We start from the raw sequence: 19,304 nt of genomic DNA on the forward strand, positions 1-19,304 counted from the left end.
GCCGGGTTCGGCCTGGGTCCGCCAGCGTCAATTTCGGCTCGAGCCAGCGAAAAAAGGGCCTTTGGGGTGCGACTAGGCCGATTTTTCGGCGCCGGCGACCGAAAAATCACCTGAGAGGCCTTATTGGGGGCGTGGCTAAAGATGCTTTAAGAAGCGCTCGAAGGCTTAGCTCAGCTTCGGTCTTAGAACTTTGCTCATTCACCGTAAGCAAGGTACTTTTTGCTTTTAAATCTAAAGCTTCAATTAAACTAGTAAGTCTTTCTTTTTCTTATTTGTAAATCACACTTTCATTTCTGGCTCAACCTCGCAAAAACTGTTTTAAATGACGTATCTTATTTTGCCATCTCTCAAGACTAGTATTTTCCCTAACCGAAATGGCCCATTCACGTGCGATGATCTTCAAGAAGTTTTCTTTCTTGAACCAACTAACTTCGTAAGAGAAAGCATTTTTATTCGCAACGTGAGTCGCCTCGCCCAAGTCTACAAGCAATGGTGTATGATCTGAGATCGCTCTTTGCATCGCATGAACCGACACCAAAGGATATTATTGTTCCCATTCCACACTAGCAATACCCTATCCAACTTCTCATACGTTGAAATGTGCAACGAGTTGGCCTAAGTAAATTGTCTATCGGTGAGTTCAATTTCGATAATCATATTAAACATCATAGCCCACCGACTATCAAAATAGTCATTGTTCTTTTCATCTCTCCTTCGAATTATATTGAAGTCACCACTGACAAGGATCGGTAGAGTCTCGTCTCCACGAATCCGCATCAAGTCGGCTAAGAAATCTGGTTTAAGTTCAGGTTGTGCTGCACCATACACCGCTACAAGAGACCATCGGAACCCATCTAATTTTGATCTCACCCGAAACTTAACCGCAAAATCACCCCAAACCACGTTAAGGACACCAAACTACTGAAGCAGTCGAAGAAGAAAACAACCAACGATTCAAGCATAAAGAACTTTGGATCGTCCCTTTGCAACCATATCGATCATTAGCAGGCATGAACAAATTCAGAAAGATGCACAGGTAGGTAGAGAGAAGGCAAATTATTCAAGCATGCACGTAGCAAGGCATGTCGCAGCAAACAGGCGGTTGTCCATATGGTCGCGTCAATCGCTACAAAACCACACAAAAGCGATCGAGTCCATGCATAAATGATAGGTAGGTAGGTATAAGTAGTGATGATAAACAAAATAAGCATGCGGCCTCCTTCCAGCTCGCATGCGGCACACAAACGCTAACTTAACTAGCTTCGGTCGTCGGTAACCTAGTGCTTCAGCATATGGCACTCGGTCGCCGCCATTGGCACCGACCAAGGTCACCAGTAAGAGACGAGGCCTGGCCAAGCTAGCCGAACCTGTAGAGCCCGCTGTCGTTGACGAAGTGGCCGTCCATGTAGAAGGCGGCGTTAGGGGGATGGTACGCGTCCATCATCACGAACTGCATCTCGTCCGACGGCTTCCAGTGGCGCTTCCTCTGGTTGATGAACCAGTTGTTGATCTGCTTCAGGTCCAGGCCCGTCGACTCGGCCAGCGCCACCTTCTGGCTCTCCTGTAGGACAATGCAAGTCGTCAAGTTTATATCGAGAAGAGAAGTTCTAGAAATGTTCAGTATCAATACTGGAAGTGTGAGACTACACATATTTCGAAACTTGGAAGATTTGTATACCGAGGGATAAGGCCACTTGTAGTGCATCTCCCACCAGCTGAGGAGCTGCTGGCGAGCATCCTTCGGGAGCTTCCCTTTCTTCTTCTTCTTTGACAGCTCTTGCTTCAGGGAGCTCAGGTACCCACTGTACTTCTTCAGAAGATGGTGCTTCAGCTCCTGGTCCACGCCGTGGGCATCAATCTCAGGAAGCTCTGTCTCTCCTCCGCTGCCTTCTTGATCTTCCTCGGAAGAGCCTTAATTTACACATATCAAATGAAATTTGTTAGTAAAGTAAGAAACAACGTATGAACTCGCTTTTACATAGCGAGAATAATGTTCGTTCATCACAAAAAAGAGATCAATGTAGGTTGTAGACACATCCAGCTTATGTCTTGACAAATACTACCTCCATTTCTTTCGGAAAAAAATAAATACTACCTCTATTCATAATGTTTTGGATATTTTAATATGCACTACATACAGACTGAAATGGGTGAACAAACACACTAAAACGTGCCTATATACATCCAATTAACGAAAAGTTAGAACATCTTATATTCGTGAATGGAGGGTGTACGTAACAAGGGATGAAACCAGATTGTTAGTTGCTCATGGTAGTAGACAGGAAAAATAATTAATTAGGATCAATAAATAAAACAAATAGCAGTTTCGAACAAAAAGAGAGAATGTCTTCACGATTTAGTGAAGAAACATCAACTAGTCACTCCACCTGTGAGAAGTGAAATAACAAGGAACTTTATCTTGCATCAATTCAGTAATGGGCAATTAGCAAGTTACATATTTATATACGTAATCCATTTATTTACTTAACAATTTTATGCTTATAAGTGTATATGTGGATTGCCTAGCCCTTTCTAGCAGTTCGGACTTTTGGTTGCGTTGGCTAATGCATGAAGCTTAACAGTATGAAGATGAGATAATCATGTGTTCATAACCCCGGTATATAAGTGGTAATATGCTTGTGAATTATATGTATCTATTTGCTAGCTGCATTCTCGTAAAAAAAAGTTTAAGATGTGGTGTGGATTGATCTCCAAGTATATGGATTTTCATTTTAACAAATGATGGCAAGTCATATACGTTCAGTAAAGAGAGTTACTCCCTCCGTAAGTGATCTAAACACTCTTATATTTCTTTACGGAGGGAGTAGAAGAAAGAAGCATTACATATAAAGCTGGTTTTTGTGTGACACCTTATACATGATTGGGAACCCTACCCTCCTCTCTTACCCCCTACCCTGCAATGGAAACCCTAATGACTGTGTAAGCAGTTTAATGGAAAATGTTCAGGTGTGCGTAAAGCCCCGTAAGCTTTTCCAAATAAACCTAGTTCCTTTATAAAGCGTTCAAAATGCCATTCAAAAGGGTTAAGCGGTACAATTTTCTTTTTGAGAAAGCTGTACACCATTTTGGAGCTATGTATTAGTAAGTAAAGATAAAATGGAACAAGTCCATTTAACCTTTTGTGTGTGTGTGTGTGTGTGGGGGGGGGGGGGGGGGGGGGGGATGAAGGTACCCCATAATAGTTTGTCAAATCAAAGGAATTCCCTCTTTCCACAAACATTCATAAGAAACCCGTGTCCAGTGATAGTTGATACTTCGTAAGCACAGATATTGAATGAACTTTGACATACTACCTCTGTTTCAAAATAATGGAAGTTCTGGATTTATCCCAAGTTAACCTTGTTTAAGTTTGACCAAGTTTATCGAAAAATATATTAACATCTATAACACCAAATCAGTCTCGATGCTTTATGGCATATATTTCCATACGATCTTAGCACAGTTTTTTATAGAGTTGGTCAAACTTGAGCAAGGTTGACTTAAGATAAACCTAGAACTTCAATTATCTTGGAATGGAGGGAGTATCAAATTATATGGATTCAACAGATTAAAATAATGTCATAAATCTGGCAAAAGAAAATCATTACATATAAATTACACGTGTCTCATAATTTTACCACATTATATTAGAAATAAATCATGCTGTCCAATACATATAGTGCAAATATAGTACATGTGCATATGTGAGCACCTTACGATGAGGTGGCACCTTACGATGAGGCAATGTTGTTAGTAATGTTATTTTTCTTCAGATTTCAGTTATGTTGATGCATGGGTATTGCTTGTACTACAGATAAGCAACTTTTTGCACATGTATAAGTTGAGATGCATCGATGTCTGATGCATATGGTACCTATACTGGACTGGTTAGAAGCTTAGGATACAAGACTTGGAGAAAGCACGATGGTATGCTAAAAAGAAATGGAAGAATAACTACTCTTTGAAGAAAAAAATGCTAAAATACTCATGTACAAATAAGATGCGTACGTAGGGTGGGTGAAAATCATGGGTATTATTTAGTGATCAAATTTGAGTAACGAATTGTATTTTCTATAAGTTCATTTAGGAGATTCTGTATAGAACATGTCTTTACAAACATGTTCTGCTTCATATGAAGTATTCCTATTCCTCCATAGGAACAATGTTATGCAGCAATATAGTTCAAGAGGATTGATCAAATCTTGTGCCAGAATGTGTTAAACAATGCTTCTGAAAGTTAAATAGAATTGTTTGCTGATAATCATTGATAACTAGTGATTACTATGCTTTTCCATAATTACTCAACGGAACAATCTAAGTAGTACCATCATAGGAAAAATGCCCTAAATTAAACCATACCACAGGAGTCACGTCATCAATTTATTATTGCATAGAGTATATCAAATAACCCAGCTTTTCAAAAAAGAAAACTGAAGCGGCAAATATGAAAAACCTCATACATGCATTACCAAATAAAATCAGAAGAATGCTGAGTACATATAACAAGGCATGTGCTGTACAGAACCTGGACATGGTATTGTATGCAGTGGGAAGGCATGAAGCTTGTAAAGCTAAGAACGGAAGCAAATGATTATGGATTTGCCAGCCAAAAAACTACTTCCCAGGGAAGTTTGGGTTTAAACCTGGGATCTAGTAGAAACCACAGAAACAGTGCATTGAGATGCAACTGATTATCTGAAGGATTTTGTTAACGAAGACATGCATGCATGCAGATGAAAGCATCTCATCAAATCGTCAAGTCATGCATGTGTGTTTTTCTCCAGTTGCATTGTCTTTTCCAGTGACATTCCAATGCAAACTCAGTCAGCCCTTTACCCTTTTGTTTTCTTTTGGTTGCTTTTTACTACCAGGCAAGTTTTCAGTATCTCTTTTGGCCTTACCTCAAGACAAACGGAAACTCGTGATATCTGTGTCCCCTGCTTTTGCATGGCCTTGAAAGAATGCATGCAACGAAGAATCTTGGAGGACGGGTGCAACATCAATCAGAAAAGAAAGCTTTGTTGTTTTCTGATGAGCAAAAATCCATACATCTAATTTGTAAATGCAATTTATTAACAGGAGATATGTTGTGGTAATTAGTCTAGCATTTTGCCCTTCAACTTGTGATGTTAGAAAACTACATTATCCCTCTCTTGTTTTATCCAAAACAATTTTGTTATTCTCTTGGAAACACTGAAAAGGAAAGAAAAGAAAGGAGAACACATGTAGATATGTGGAGTACTCCAGTAGTCTAGCAAGAAGTATATAGGACAGAGAACAATTGAAGCTGAGGAGAAATATGAGTTGACGTCTGAAAAACGCAGACGGGTTTGAACTTGGACTCGCCTCGGAAAGCATCCAATGTCTCTTGACCGCCATTATTCATGAGAGAGAGAGACCATAGATAAGGCTGTCGCAAAATACAGCAACATGGTATCCAGTCTAGCTACTCCTACACTCTATCATGCATATAATATTGCTGCCAAGGAGATCACGCATAAATTGCTGGAGATCTCACATCAAATAATGGCAGCACTTAACTGTTTCTATGGTTCTCGAGGCACATAGACCAGTGTCTGGCAGTCCATGCCATGCCACTGCAACTGGTCAGAACCCATCAGAACACACACAAAGAACTAACCCCAGCCACATATGCTATTTACTCATCTGTCTACCTATGCATCTAGTATCTGAAACATACCATTTCAAAAAAATTATTTTTTTGCACAGGATTGACCTGAGCTTTGAGGGGGGTTAACTCATGGAAATCTGAAGGCACTACTATTGATCTACAACAACACATCAGATGGCTGCACCGCATGCTCCAATAATGAAGTGATTGTGTGGCATGGTACTAGCTAGTACTACTCCAGTACCAGTGCTGGCAGCAGACGTGTGAGTGAAAGCCCTGGGCTGAACGACTGTGCAGGTGTGTGGGTAGTAGTACCAGTTGCCACTATAGCCTCGTGATAGGTCATTAGAAAGGCCCTGGCATCATCGTGTTAGCCTTGGCACACCCTGTACATGTGCATTTTAAAATAAAATTTAGCAAAGACTAAGAACACACGTCGGACCCTATGATCTAGGCATGCATGTACATCTGGAAGACCACACCCCGGAACAAAAAGATTCTAGGACAAGAGGTAGCTGCATGGATTTCTTGAGGGAGGGAGAAAGATGACAAGAATGTTGTTCTGGCTTGCGTGACAGATGGGGGATGAACTGAGCTGAGCTGAGCTGAGCGTCTATCTCTCTCTACACAGTAAACACTCACTACACATGCATGTGTGTACAGGTAGTACTTGCTCCACTGACATACGGCAGTGAGACTCCTCGGCCTTGCACTGTTGGGCTGCACAGTGGCACCCCCCAAAACCCTAGAAGAAGAAGGCTGGCCTGCCTGGCTGGGTTTCCTTCCATCAGCATGGAGAAAAGATGGCTGAAGCAAGAACCACTCGGAGGCACATGCACATGCTCCTCCCGAAAAGGAATCGTTCTAACGCCACATAAATTCCAAGAACCGAACACACCACCAACTCGTCGATCTGGAGGAAATCAATCAATGGTTTTTGCGCAATTAATCTGTCATCAATCATGGAGTACGATGAGAAGGTGTGTGAATGGAAGAAACTGATGCGTGTGTGTTTGGAGAGGAGAGGACTATTCATTTCCAGTAGAAGAAAAGATCCATGGATGCCCAGGTTAGAAGAATCTCTAGTACGCATGCTCCTTCAGGAAAAGCCAGCGGCCAAGCCGGGAAAGAATCTTTTCGGGGGGAAACCCTGACGAGGAATGCCGCGACATTAGAACACCAAGAGCACCCTGATGAGGAATACTCTCTACCCATTCGTGCGCACAGTTCCGCACATGCAGATGCAGGCACAATCATATATACCAGGATGCACGAGAAAACGATATTTATTATGGAATTGTTTTTACGGACCCAGGAAATTTCACATTCAAAAAAATCTGTTAAATCGAAGTCAATAAATTATGATGCGCAAGAAGATGAAGAAGAAACCAGAATAGGGAGAAGCAGATGAAGAAATCATGCAGGGATCAATAGCAAGCAGCAAGACGGGGTATGGATGGATGGATTGATTCGTGGTTGCAGGAGCTAGCTAGCGAGCTGTTTTCTTTACCGGAGGAAAGGATATTGCGCAGCGATCTGCCGGAGATGGAGAGGGAGTTGAGTTGCGTCTCCACCCTCCTCAGGAACTCCATGGCCTCCTGCAGCGGCCTCGTCAGCTCCTCCCGGTACTTCACCAGCATCTCATGGTACGCCTCCTGCGCGCGCACCAGAAAAACAAGAATGAACAGGTCACCTCATGTGAGTACTAGCTACACAACCTAGGAAAAATGTTCCAAGATTTATCGGTTGGCGCACCATGAACTGGTCCAGCTCCGGCTCCGTCGCGGTGCCGAGGCTGCCGAGCGCCGTGCGCTGTCGCAGCTCCAGGTCCTGCGCCACCGCCGTCAGCCTCGCCAACACCTCCGGCGGCGCCCCCACCTACAAACCACCCAGGCTAAGCACAAGTACTTCCCAACAATAAACATGGATGCACTGTAGCTACTATTAAAAGGCAAGCAAGAAAGCATGCATGCTTCATGTTTGACATGAGATGTAGAAGAGAAACTTCTCGTGCAGGAGCAGAAGCAGATGCAGCACGGCAGGGCTGCTGTTAATGTTACCAGTACTAAGAACCATCACTTGCCTTCTGGCAGTCAAGGTAGGCGGCGAGGAGGGAGGAGTAGTGGGGGTGGGAGATGATCTTGGCCTTGATGGCCTCGACGTCGGCGGCGTAGGACGACGACGACGGCTCCTTGGCCGCCTTGGCGCACGCCTCCAGGAGGCTGCCGTTGGCCAGCTGCAGCACCGGGTTGCTACACCCGGTGCCGCCGCCGTGGCTTCCACTGGGCGGCGCCGTGTTCAGGGAGAGAGGGCTGTGCGCCAGATAGCCGGCGGACTGCTGCTGCTGCTGTTGCTGTGGGGGCGGCGCGATGACGGCGCTGAGCGGCGAAGAGCCCCATGGGAGCTGGCTGTGGTGCTGTCCGTGGGCGGTGGCTCCCAGCCCGAAGTGGTGGCCGATCTCCTCCATGGGCTATCTCTAGTGATGTAGTGGTGCAGCGATCGAGCTCTCCCGGCGACGCTGTCCCCGAGCTAGCTCCTGCGCAAAAGGAGACGGATTGAGCTTGAGGTGAAGTTCTTGGGCGGAGAGAAAGAGAAAAAGGGTTTGGGTTTGGGGAAGGAGAAGGGTACCTGCCTGCCTTGCCTTGAGCGGAATAGCCTTTTCTCCTTCTCTCTCTAAGCTATCATTAGAGGGAAGGAGATGGGGAGCGAGAGGAAAAAGCTGGAGGGCAATACTGCAGTACACATCTCGACTTTGGAGAGAGAGACAGTGTAGTGTAGGATGGTGCGCTGTTGTACTGTAATGTATAGTGCTGTGTCTGTGGGGGCTTTCTTTTTCGGGTCAAATCAAAGGGCTTGGAGTGGCTTTGTAGGGAATTTTTGTAGAATCCCCGGTGGAGACGAAGCTGGTTTTGTTTTGTTTTTCCTTTTTTTTCGCCCAAAGGATTTACTCTCGAGCCTTCTTTTGCTTATAGGATACGAATATCATACGAAGTGAGATGAATGTATCTCAACTTTTATAAGGAAAGAGATGTACAATAATTTGAAGCATATGATAATATTTTTTTCATTGAGTCTATCCTAATATTTTTTGTCTTTTAAAATGTGAAGGATGGATTTCTATCCTACGTAGGAATATGAATTCATTCATAAAAACCAAAGGGCTCCAAACGTTTTTTTTAAAATCATATCCTATAAAATACATACAAACCAAAGGAGGCCTCAGATTGTAGAGCAGGCATTGCTATTGTATTGATGCATTTCACTGACGTGTGTTTCCTCACAGCCCAGCGAGAAAATTAATCGTACTTGAACTCACTGGCTCATAACAAGAACATCATCAAACTTGAGTAACAATAGAATACGATACTTATACATGCGAATACATGACATCTACAATCATATATATGGTCTCGGCTATGATAGTGTTATCGTATTGTCGCATCGTTGCATTTCGTACGGCGCTATCCGCTGCCAAAGGAGGGAGATGATCGACGGGTAATAGGAGAATCTATTTTTTTTTAAGGAAAGCACACATATATTGTATGTGTGTGTCTAGGGCACATCTAGATGTGCTCTACTTATTGTACATCTAAGTGAGTGCATGAAGCATAAAGAGTATAAGAAAAAAGAAAAAGAAAATATCCACACGAATCTCAACATAAGATCAATGACATAGGACTTAGATGTGCAATACTTATGGCACATCTAGATGTGCTTTAGCAAAACTGATATTGTATACGTGGGCTGCTTAAATAAAATTATTTGGTTACACAGGTAGAGCTAACAACTGCAAGTACTGGGTTCAAGTCCCGGTACCCCATTTTTTTACTACTACTGTTTTTGGGCATGTAGCAAAATTTAGTAATATACAAACTTCTTCAAATTTCTTTAATATGAAAGCTGGTACAAAATTATTTTTGCAACATTAGAAACTTGATATAAACTTCAATACAAAATTGATCTATTCTATAAACTTCAATACAAAATTGATCTATTCTAAAATAAAAACTTGATACATAATCCAATATACCTAAATAGTTTATCCTCACTATCGTTATTATCTTAATATACATGCATGCCACATCATCAAATGGCCACCATAACATGCATGCTTTTATTTACGTTATTAGTTTATCATCACTACTTCTATTTATTTTAAAATGCACACATGCCACCTCATCAAAGGTCCACTCAACATGCATGTGATTTTTGCATTGTATTATGCTACTTATATTCAATAAACATTTTTCAGCTATATAATAATCATATACAATATGTAATATGTATTTTTAGTTTTTGGTCTTATATTATTTATCCAATGTTTATGTTTTATACAACTAAATCTCAAATATATATTGCAACTGATTCATGTAGCAACGCACAGGGATCATCTAAGCAAAATTGATCCATTCAGCAAAACAAACTTGATATAAAATTGGTCCATTCAGCAAAACCTGATACAAACTTGATACAAATTGCATAAGTCAGCAACAACATATGAACATGATGTTGCCATTGCGATGTTCAGCCATCTTTTCTATCAGCAACATCACAATGTTCCGTTGCAAAATTCAGAAAAATATGAACACTTTAAGCCTATGTTAAGACAAGAACAAGACCATGCTCCAACCTTGAATCATATACCAAATAAATTGAACATTCTTTCATCTTCTTCAGCAACACAAAACTCATCATAACTTGATCATGATTAATTAAACATAACTTGTTCAGCAACATAACACATCGTTATACATTACTTGATCATGACTAATTAAATATAACCTATGCATTAGTTAATCAACCATAACCATGAATCTAGCAAGGCCGGTATCAGCTGTTGAGCTAACTAGATAAACTTCTTCTGAGGGTTGGCATCATAATTAATTGTGCATAAATTTTGCAGAGAACTGGCATCATCTGTCCAGGCTAACTACATGATTTGATGTAGACGCTCTTTGACTTCATCATCCAACGAGTAGCAGCCTCCACCAGATCATCAATCAATCTGCAAAACAGCGCGGAATTAGTTAGTACATTTAAATACAAATTGATGAAACGAGGAGAAGAAACGATCGGAATAGCTAATTTGGTTGTTGCTGCCAAGCGGAGTAGCCCCTACTGCTCGTCGGCAGAGTGATGAAGGACGCCAAGCCTGCTTAGAGAGTGGGGATGCGGGAAGAACTACGAGGCAACTACAAGACCGTCGCCTACAGCTTCTCCCTGTTAGTGGCTTCGACTTATCGTCGTCCATCACCTTCTAATTCCTTGGCAACGACGCCGACACCTCCATGACCACCCCCACGGCATCATCCTCCGGACCCAACGGGTGAAAAACACAAGAAAGGTATGCCTTCCAATGCCCTTGGTGCACCGAATCCCCTCCGACTCCATCATCACCCAGTAGGTTATCTCAATCGGAAGGGCTCCGTCTCTAATCACCCGCCGCTTCTTCTCCTTCGTGACAGCCAACACAATCCCCAATGATTCCATGTAGAGCACGGCCCCGTTAGGAAACCAGCTACAGATCTCGTGGAACCTAGCGAAGAATCTCTGCGAGTTTTGGAGTGATCTCACCCAACCCAGTTTTTTTTTGTAAGAATGATCTATTCAACCCAGCAAATGGGTGGATTTCTAAAAAAAGAAAATGGACTGTAAATTCTCAGAAAGATATGGGATGCATGTCCGCAACATCATTTTTTCACCCAGTCCAGCAATTAGGTATATTTAAAGAAACTCAAATGGATTGTAAATTCTTAAAAACGCAAATGGCATAGGAATTCATGGCAAACTTCCAGAGCACGTATGTCAAGCCCCCAAATTCTATGCCCCGACCCTAGTGGTGCAGAAACTAAGAGAGTCTGTGCGAAAATTCTAGAACCGTTTACTTACAAAGAAGAACCAGATAGTTGACTACAACGACGTAGAAGCCCTAGTGGCATTTTGGAACAGCACCAATGACGAGTGGTTGTCCAGTGACTTTGGACAGTTCAAGCATAGGACCATGGCCGCTCTCACGCAAATGATGTCTACTTTTTGCGTCGATGAGGACAACTGCCTCTTAAAGAAGAAAGGCCGGAATGACAACCCGGGCACATCCGAAGTGTGAGACGAAAAGGGAAACAACAACGCAACCGGAGGAGCAAGTGTCACAGCAGGAGCAACAACAACGCCGAGGACGGCAAGGTTAATGCCGGTTTCGGCAACCGATGTTAAGGTGGCAGAAACACGAGGAAGCCCTTCCAGGGGCGTAGAGGTGATAAGTCTTAGTTGAATAAAATCTTGGACCAGCCTTGCGCCATCGATGGTAACCAGGAAAAGTTAGTGACCCACAACAACCGGAACCGTTGGGTCATCGAGCAAGCTGGGAAGATCATAGCTGAAAATCATGCCAGAATCCAACGTCCTAACGATAAAAATGGATATGAGCAACTGCCCAGGACAAGCAACGCCAGCCAAAATAGTTCCCTTCTGAGGTGAAGCACGTGAACATGATTTACGCCAGTCATGTCACCAAGAAGGAGAGGAAGAATGCGCTCCGCGAGGTATATACCGTGGAACCTGTGATGGCCTACAAGTGGACATGGTTCAGTTGTAGTCTAAGTAAGATTATGGATGCCCCAAGGTGTTGGAAGACGTTGCATGAAAAACAAAAAAAAATATGCACATGCAAGATCTATCCATGGAGATGCATAGCAACAAGAGGGGAGAGTCTGTCTACGTACCCTTGTAGATCGTAAGCGAAAGCGTTTAGTAACGCGGTTGATGTAGTCAAACTTCTTCGCGATCCAAACGATCGAGTACCGAACATACGACACCTCCGCGTTCAGCACATGTTCATCTCGGTGACGTCCACGTCTTCTTGAACCATCAAGACGGCGAGGTAGTGGATGAGTTCTGACAGCACGACAACGTGGCAACAGTGATGGAGATGCTATCTCCGCAGGGCTTCGCGTACGCACTACGAAAAAATGACCGAGGGTGTAAACGGTGGAGGGGGCGCCGCACATGTCTAAGACAATGTTATGGTTGTGCTAGGCGCCCCCCTTCGACATATATATAGGTGGGGGAGAGGGGAGAGGCCAAGGGGCGCCCCAAGTAGGGCCGAATCCTACTTGGGGACTTCTCCAAGCCGCCGCCCTTCCATATTGAAGGAAATATGCCCTAGAGGCAATAATAAAGTTGTTATTTGTATTTCCTTATATCATGATAAATGTTTATTATTCATGCTAGAATTGTATTAACCAGAAACTTAGTACATGTGTGAATACATAGACAAACAGAGTATCCCTAATATGCCTCTACTTGACTAGCTCGTTATTCAAAGATGGTTAAGTTTCCTGACCATAGACATGTGTTGTCATTTGATGAACGGGATCACATCATTAGAGAATGATGTGATGGATAAGACTCATCCGTTAGCTTAGCATAATGATCATTTAGTTTTATTGTCGCGACCCGACCCGAATGGATCAAGCGCTCTGTGCTCAGGTGTCATCCCTGGATCAGTAATGCTGACACCACACAGTACATCCAAGGATTTATAGCAGAGTGGCAATCACACACTTATTATATCGTTGTCTCAAAAGGGAACTTATTACAATAAACATGGCTTAAGGCCATCTAGTGTCGATAACAGCGGAAGACTCGGAAGATAAATGGGTCCATCAACTCCAACGGCATCACTGAGTATAGAACCACGACCTAAAAACTCCTTACTCGTCGTCTGAAAAGTCTGCAACATGAGAAGTTGCAGCCCGAAAACGGGTCGGCACATGGAATATGCTGGCAAAGAAACACATAGAGAGTAATGGAATGAAACAGCTATACTATATGCATATATGGCTGGTGGAAAGCTCTATGGTTACAGTTTTTGCGTAAAGCCAGTTTTTCCCTACTGCAAAGGAATAAATTTATTTAACTATCATGGTGGTTGTGAAACATCGAGAATGGTTGACAGCATTCTCAATCCCAATTAAAAAATAATTAAAACCCAACAACATTAATTAGAAGTAACATGTTGAGATTCACAATGATATTCAAGTACTAGATACTCAAGATGTCCATAACCGGGGACACGGCTAATCATGATTAGTTTATACACTCTGCAGAGGTTTGCGCACTTTTCCCCACAAGACTCGATCGCCTCCGTTTGGTTTCTCGCACTACATGGTGTTTGAGAAGAAGGATGACCGAGACACAGTCTTTCAGAAGCACTAGCACCTTACATGTGGGGTAGACCGTACCACCTACAACCCCTACATCTGCTAGTCCACCCCGTAAGAGTTCGCACAACTTAGTCAACTATGCCAGAGCCCATAATGGCTTGTGGCTGCACACGGAAGTTTCTAGCATGAAAGATCTTATGATCCCTTTGAGTCTGGGTGGCGGTCCGAAAAAAAACAGGCAAGTCCTGATAGACATCAGGTGCCTCAATCCACCCAGATGTGTGTTTAAGTTGCCACCTTAGATAAACCATTAAAATTATCAACTCACATCTGTCATGGATGTCACTCACCCAATCCACGTCTACTAGCATAGCATGGCATAATAAGCAAACGTAGAAGTAACTCCCAAAGGTTTCACAATAAACAGGTAATAGGTACTACCTCATCTACTTCCCATCCCACAATTTAATTAGATCCTAATCATGCAATGTGAGAGGATTGATCTAATGCAATAAACATGGGTTGTAGAAAAGGTATGATCAAAGTGTTACTTGCCTTGCTGATGATCCGCGAAACCTAGGGTTTCGAAGTAACAGGCGGCGCAATCCGGGTGATCTATCGCAGACAAATAACAAGCACACAATAAGTACTCATCTAATGCACAGGTAAAACTCGAACAAGAGAACGAACTAGAAAGTTCAATTTAAGAACTCCGGTTGCAAAGAAAGAACGAACCAAACAAACGACGGAAAACAAACGGCAGAAGAAAACATCTCGGTTCTAGCAAGTTGAAACTAGGTCAAATTTTACCTGGGCAAAAACTTGTTTAAGTTGATTAGACGGAACGGCGGTTTCGAAACGAAACTCCAGGCGCTTGAATCACCTGGTTCCGATAAACGGGCGAGAAGATAAACTAGAACGAAGATCGGATCTGAGATCACGATCGCGGAATAAATCCGACGAGAAGAAAAAGAAGAACGGTTATACGAACGGACATTCGTTAACCTAGGATAATCCGGTAATCACGTTCGTTAGGACGAACGGTCCGGCGAACGGTCCAAAGGCAACTAAATCGGAAAAGAAAACGAATCCGATCTAGGGTTTCGGAGAAGAAAACCGAAACGAAAAACTGATCTAGAAAACGAATCGGAAGAGAAGAAAAGAATCGGAACGATTAGAAGAAAATGATCCGAGGAAAAGAGACGCGGGGCAACCTCCGGCGAGGTCTCCGGCGAGGTGCTCCGGCGGCGTGAAGTAGGGCGGCGGTGCGGGCAAGGTGCGGCGGCGGCGTGGGCAAGGTGCGGCGCGGTGGCAGTGACTTGGGGCGCGCCGCGGGTGTGGGGTGGCGCGGTGGCGGTGTAGGGCGCGGGGTGGGGCGCGACTTGGGGCTTGGGGTTTGATTTGATGGGTTTAGAGGGGGGGTGTTGGGGTATTTATATAGGTGAGGGGGGGATTTACTTGGGGTAGGGGACAAGAAATAGAGTAGGAAAAGGAATCCTAGATGAAAAAGAAAACGGAACAAAGGAAAGGGGAGGGGCTAACCTACTAGGACTCGGCCTAGAGGTGAGGCGAGGCGGCGGCGCTGCCTGCGCCTGGTGCGCGCGCGCAGGTGCTGGGGCGGCCGGCTGGCTGGGCCTTTGGCCCGGCTGGCCTGCAGGTTTTTTTTAACTGGTTCGGCGCGCAGAAAAAAAACAAAAAGAGAACTAAACGAACTCCAAAATTACTAAAGTAAATTTTCCCCGACTCCTAAAAATGAGTCGAACAAAATGAACTTTTCTCCGGACCTAAAATGCAATTTTCGAAAACGCGCATTTTTCCCTATCCAAATAAAATGCAAATAAAACTCCGGCAAAACCAAAACTTGATCTATTTATTAAATCTTCATTTTTTTCCTAAATTTGGGAAAGTCATATTATTCCCTCTCTCATATTTGATATAGGAAAATAATTAAAGATGAAATAAATAAATCAAATGATCCTCTTTTCAAATTCGAGAAAACTCTCAAATATGAAAATAACGAAATCTCCAACTCTCTCCGAGGGTCCTTGAGTTGCGTGAAATTTCTAGGATCAACCAAAATGCAAGAAATATGATATGCATGATGATCTAGTGTATAGCATTCCAAATTGCAAAATTTGGGATGTTACAAACCTACCCCCCTTAAGATGAATCTCGCCCTCGAGATTCGGGTTGGCTAGAAAATAGGTGAGGGTAGTCCTTGAGCAAATCTTCTTCTCTTTCCCAGGTGGCTTCATCCTCTGAGTGGTGGTTCCACTGAACTTTGCAAAATTTGATAACCTTGCTGCGAGTAACTCTACTGGCAAACTTGAGAATCTTGACTGGCTTCTCCTCATATGTTAAGTCGTCCTTCAACTGAATCGCTTCCAGCGGCACTGTATCTCTTAGCGGTATCTCTGCCATCTTGGCATGACATCTCTTCAGCTGAGAAACATGGAATACATCATGTACTCCTGACAGTCCCTCTGGTAATTCCAACTTATAAGCGACTTCTCCCATACGTTGGAAAATCTTGTACGGTCCAACGAAACGCGGTGCTAACTTTCCCTTAACTCCAAAGCGCTTAACTCCTCGAAGTGGGGATACTCGAAGATAAACTCTGTCTCCGGTTTCGTAAACTGTCTCCTTGCGTTTTGAATCTGCGCAGCTCTTCTGCCTGGACTGGGCTACCTTGAGCCTATCGCGAATCAACTTAACTTTCCGTTCAGACTCCTTAATCAAATCTGGTCCAAAGAATTGACGGTCTCCAACTTCGTCCCATGACAACGGTGTCCTGCACCTCCTTCCGTATAAAGCTTCGAAAGGCGCCATCTTCAAACTGGTTTGGTAACTGTTGTTATAGGAAAACTCCGCATACGGCAAGTTATCGTCCCAACTAGATCCATAATCTAGTGCACAAGCTCTCAGCATATCTTCCAAAATCTGATTGACTCTCTCGGTCTGTCCATCTGTCTGCGGATGAAAAGCTGTGCTGAACTCCAGTCTGGTTCCTAATGTTTCATGCAACTGATTCCAAAACTTTGAGGTAAATTGGGTTCCTCTATCTGATACGATACTCCTCGGAACTCCATGCAAACAAATGATCCTAGTCATGTATATCTTTGCCAACTTAGCACTGGTGTAAGTGGTCTTAACTGAAATGAAATGTGCTACCTTCGTCAAACGATCAACTACTACCCATATCGAGTCATAGCCTGCTTTCGTCCTGGGTAGTTCGGTGATAAAATCCATGCCTATCTTATCCCACTTCCATTCGGGTATCGGCAATGGTTGTAACAATCCTGCTGGCTTCTGATGCTCTGCCTTTACTCTCTGACATACGTCGCAAACTGCTACATATGCTGCAATATCCTTCTTCATTCCGGTCCACCAGAATGTTTCCTTCAAATCCAAATACATCTTGGTATTCCTTGGGTGAATCGAATACGGTGAATCATGGGCCTCTTGCAAAATCAACTTCCCGATCTCTGGGTCATTGGGCACATAAACACGGTCCTCAAACCATAAGGTATCGTGCTCATCCTCACGAAATCCCTTAGCTTTTCCTTTGCTAAGTTTCTCCTTTATAGCAGCAATCTCTTTGTTAGATCTCTGAGCTTCTCTGATCTTATCCATCAATGTTGACTGAATCTCCAATGCTGCTACATAGCCTCTCGGAACTATTTCCAAACATAGCTCACGAAGGTTTTCTGCTAACTCCTTGGGTATTTTCCCCGTCATTAGGGTATTGACATGGCTCTTACGGCTCAATGCGTCAGCTACTACATTAGCTTTTCCGGGATGGTAATGCAATCTCATATCATAATCCTTGATGAGCTCCAACCATCTCCTTTGTCGGAGGTTCAACTCCTTTTGCGTGAAAATGTACTTCAAACTCTTGTGATCCGTGTACACCTCACAATGATTTCCAATGAGGAAATGTCTCCACGTCTTCAATGCATGCACTACGGCTGCTAACTCCAAATCATGCGTGGCATAATTCAACTCATGAGGCTTCAGTTGCCGTGAAGCATACGAAACAACTCTCCCTTCCTGCATAAGCACTGCTCCAAGTCCTCGACGTGAAGCGTCGCAATACACCTCATAATCCTTGGTCTGATCTGGCAAAATCAATACTGGTGAGGTAACCAAACATTTCTTCAATTCCTGGAAACTAGCCTCACACTCCTCAGTCCATTTGAACTTAGTATCCTTCTTCAACAACTCCGTCATAGGCTTTGCAATCTTTGAAAAGTTCTCAATGAATCTCCGGTAGTATCCTGCGAGTCCAAGAAAACTCCGGATCCCTCCAACTGTCGTTGGTGATTCCCATTCGGTTACGGTCTCAACCTTTGTGGGGTCAACTGCTATACCTTCTCCAGATATAACATGTCCAAGAAATCCAACTTCCTTCAACCAAAACTCACATTTGCTGAATTTGGCGTATAACTGATGTTCCCTTAGCTTCTCCAAAACCAAACGCAAATGTTCCTTATGCTCTTCTTCATTCTTTGAATAAACCAGGATGTCATCAATGAACACTATGACGAACTTATCCAAAAACTCCATAAACACTTTGTTCATCAGGTTCATAAAATAGGCAGGTGCGTTAGTCAATCCAAATGACATAACGGTATACTCATACAGTCCATATCTTGTGGTGAATGCTGTCTTAGGTATGTCCTGATCCCGAATCTTCAATTGATGGTACCCTGATCGCAAATCGATCTTGGAAAACACTTTAGCTCCTTGCAACCGATCAAACAGATCGTTGATCATTGGCAGTGGGTACTTGTTCTTGATGGTTACTTCATTCAATCCTCGATAATCAACAACCATCCTTAATGATCCATCCTTCTTTTCCACTAGAAGTACGGGTGATCCCCAAGGCGAAGAACTTGGGCGAATGTAACCTTTATCCAATAACTCCTTAATCTGATTCTTAATTTCTACCAAATCCTTTGCTGGCATCCGGTACGGTCGCTTCGATATTGGGCCTGTACCTGGTAATAACTCAATCAAAAACTCAATGTCTCTATCCGGTGGCATTCCTGGCAATTCCTCAGGAAATACATCAGGAAAATCCTTTACTACTGGTACTTCTTCTTGCACAACCCCTGTTAAAGAATTTACTTGTGTCTTGTTTGGCACATGACGGGATACATACTTGATCCTTCTCCCTTCGGGTGTGGTAAGCAAAATTGACTTACTGGCACATTCAATGTTCCCTTCATACTTCGATAACCAATCCATGCCTAATATCACATCCAATCCTTGAGATTCCAATACTATTAGGTCTGAGGGAAACACATAGTTACCAATCCTTAATGGTAACCGATCACACCATCGTCTAGCCATAAACTCCGCTCCTGGTGAGCTTACTAACATGGGTGACCTAAGGGCTTGGGTTGGTAGGTTATATTTATCCACAAATCCCCTTGATATGTATGAATGCGATGCACCAGTATCCAAAAAGAACAAGTGCGGTAAATGACTTAACCAAAAACTTA

General features: G+C 43.2%; 1 protein-coding gene across 1 annotated transcript; it reads right to left on the reverse strand.

The window, feature by feature from the left end:
• Positions 1-1,131: 1,131 nt before the first annotated feature.
• On the reverse strand, positions 1,132-8,415 carry LOC125550492 (homeobox protein KNOX3). Its single transcript, XM_048713499.2, has 6 exons — positions 8,261-8,415; positions 7,716-8,168; positions 7,388-7,510; positions 7,143-7,287; positions 1,679-1,911; positions 1,132-1,561 (listed from the first exon to the last, which is right to left on the reverse strand). The coding sequence occupies exons 2-6, from the start codon at positions 8,097-8,099 to the stop codon at positions 1,358-1,360; spliced, it is 1,089 nt and encodes a 362-aa protein (XP_048569456.1). The 5' UTR covers positions 8,100-8,168; positions 8,261-8,415; the 3' UTR covers positions 1,132-1,357.
• Between the last annotated feature and the right edge of the window lie 10,889 nt (positions 8,416-19,304).

The sequence above is a fragment of the Triticum urartu genome, chromosome 4A (genome assembly GCF_056163025.1).
Source record: "Triticum urartu cultivar PI428250 chromosome 4A, HENAU_Tu73, whole genome shotgun sequence".
In the NCBI taxonomy this organism is placed as follows: Eukaryota; Viridiplantae; Streptophyta; class Magnoliopsida; order Poales; family Poaceae; genus Triticum; species Triticum urartu.

What these genes read in the sequence shown, in the direction of transcription:
- LOC125550492 (XM_048713499.2), bottom strand. Translation starts at nt 8,099, where the DNA reads ATGGAGGAGATCGGCCACCACTTCGGGCTGGGAGCCACCGCCCACGGA. An exon ending in CGGAGCTGGACCAGTTCATG is followed by an intron (nt 7,288 to 7,387) that starts GTGCGCCAACCG and finishes GTGCGCGCGCAG; the next exon opens with GAGGCGTACCATGAGATGCT. An exon ending in ACAAGTGGCCTTATCCCTCG is followed by an intron (nt 1,562 to 1,678) that starts GTATACAAATCT and finishes ATTGTCCTACAG; the next exon opens with GAGAGCCAGAAGGTGGCGCT.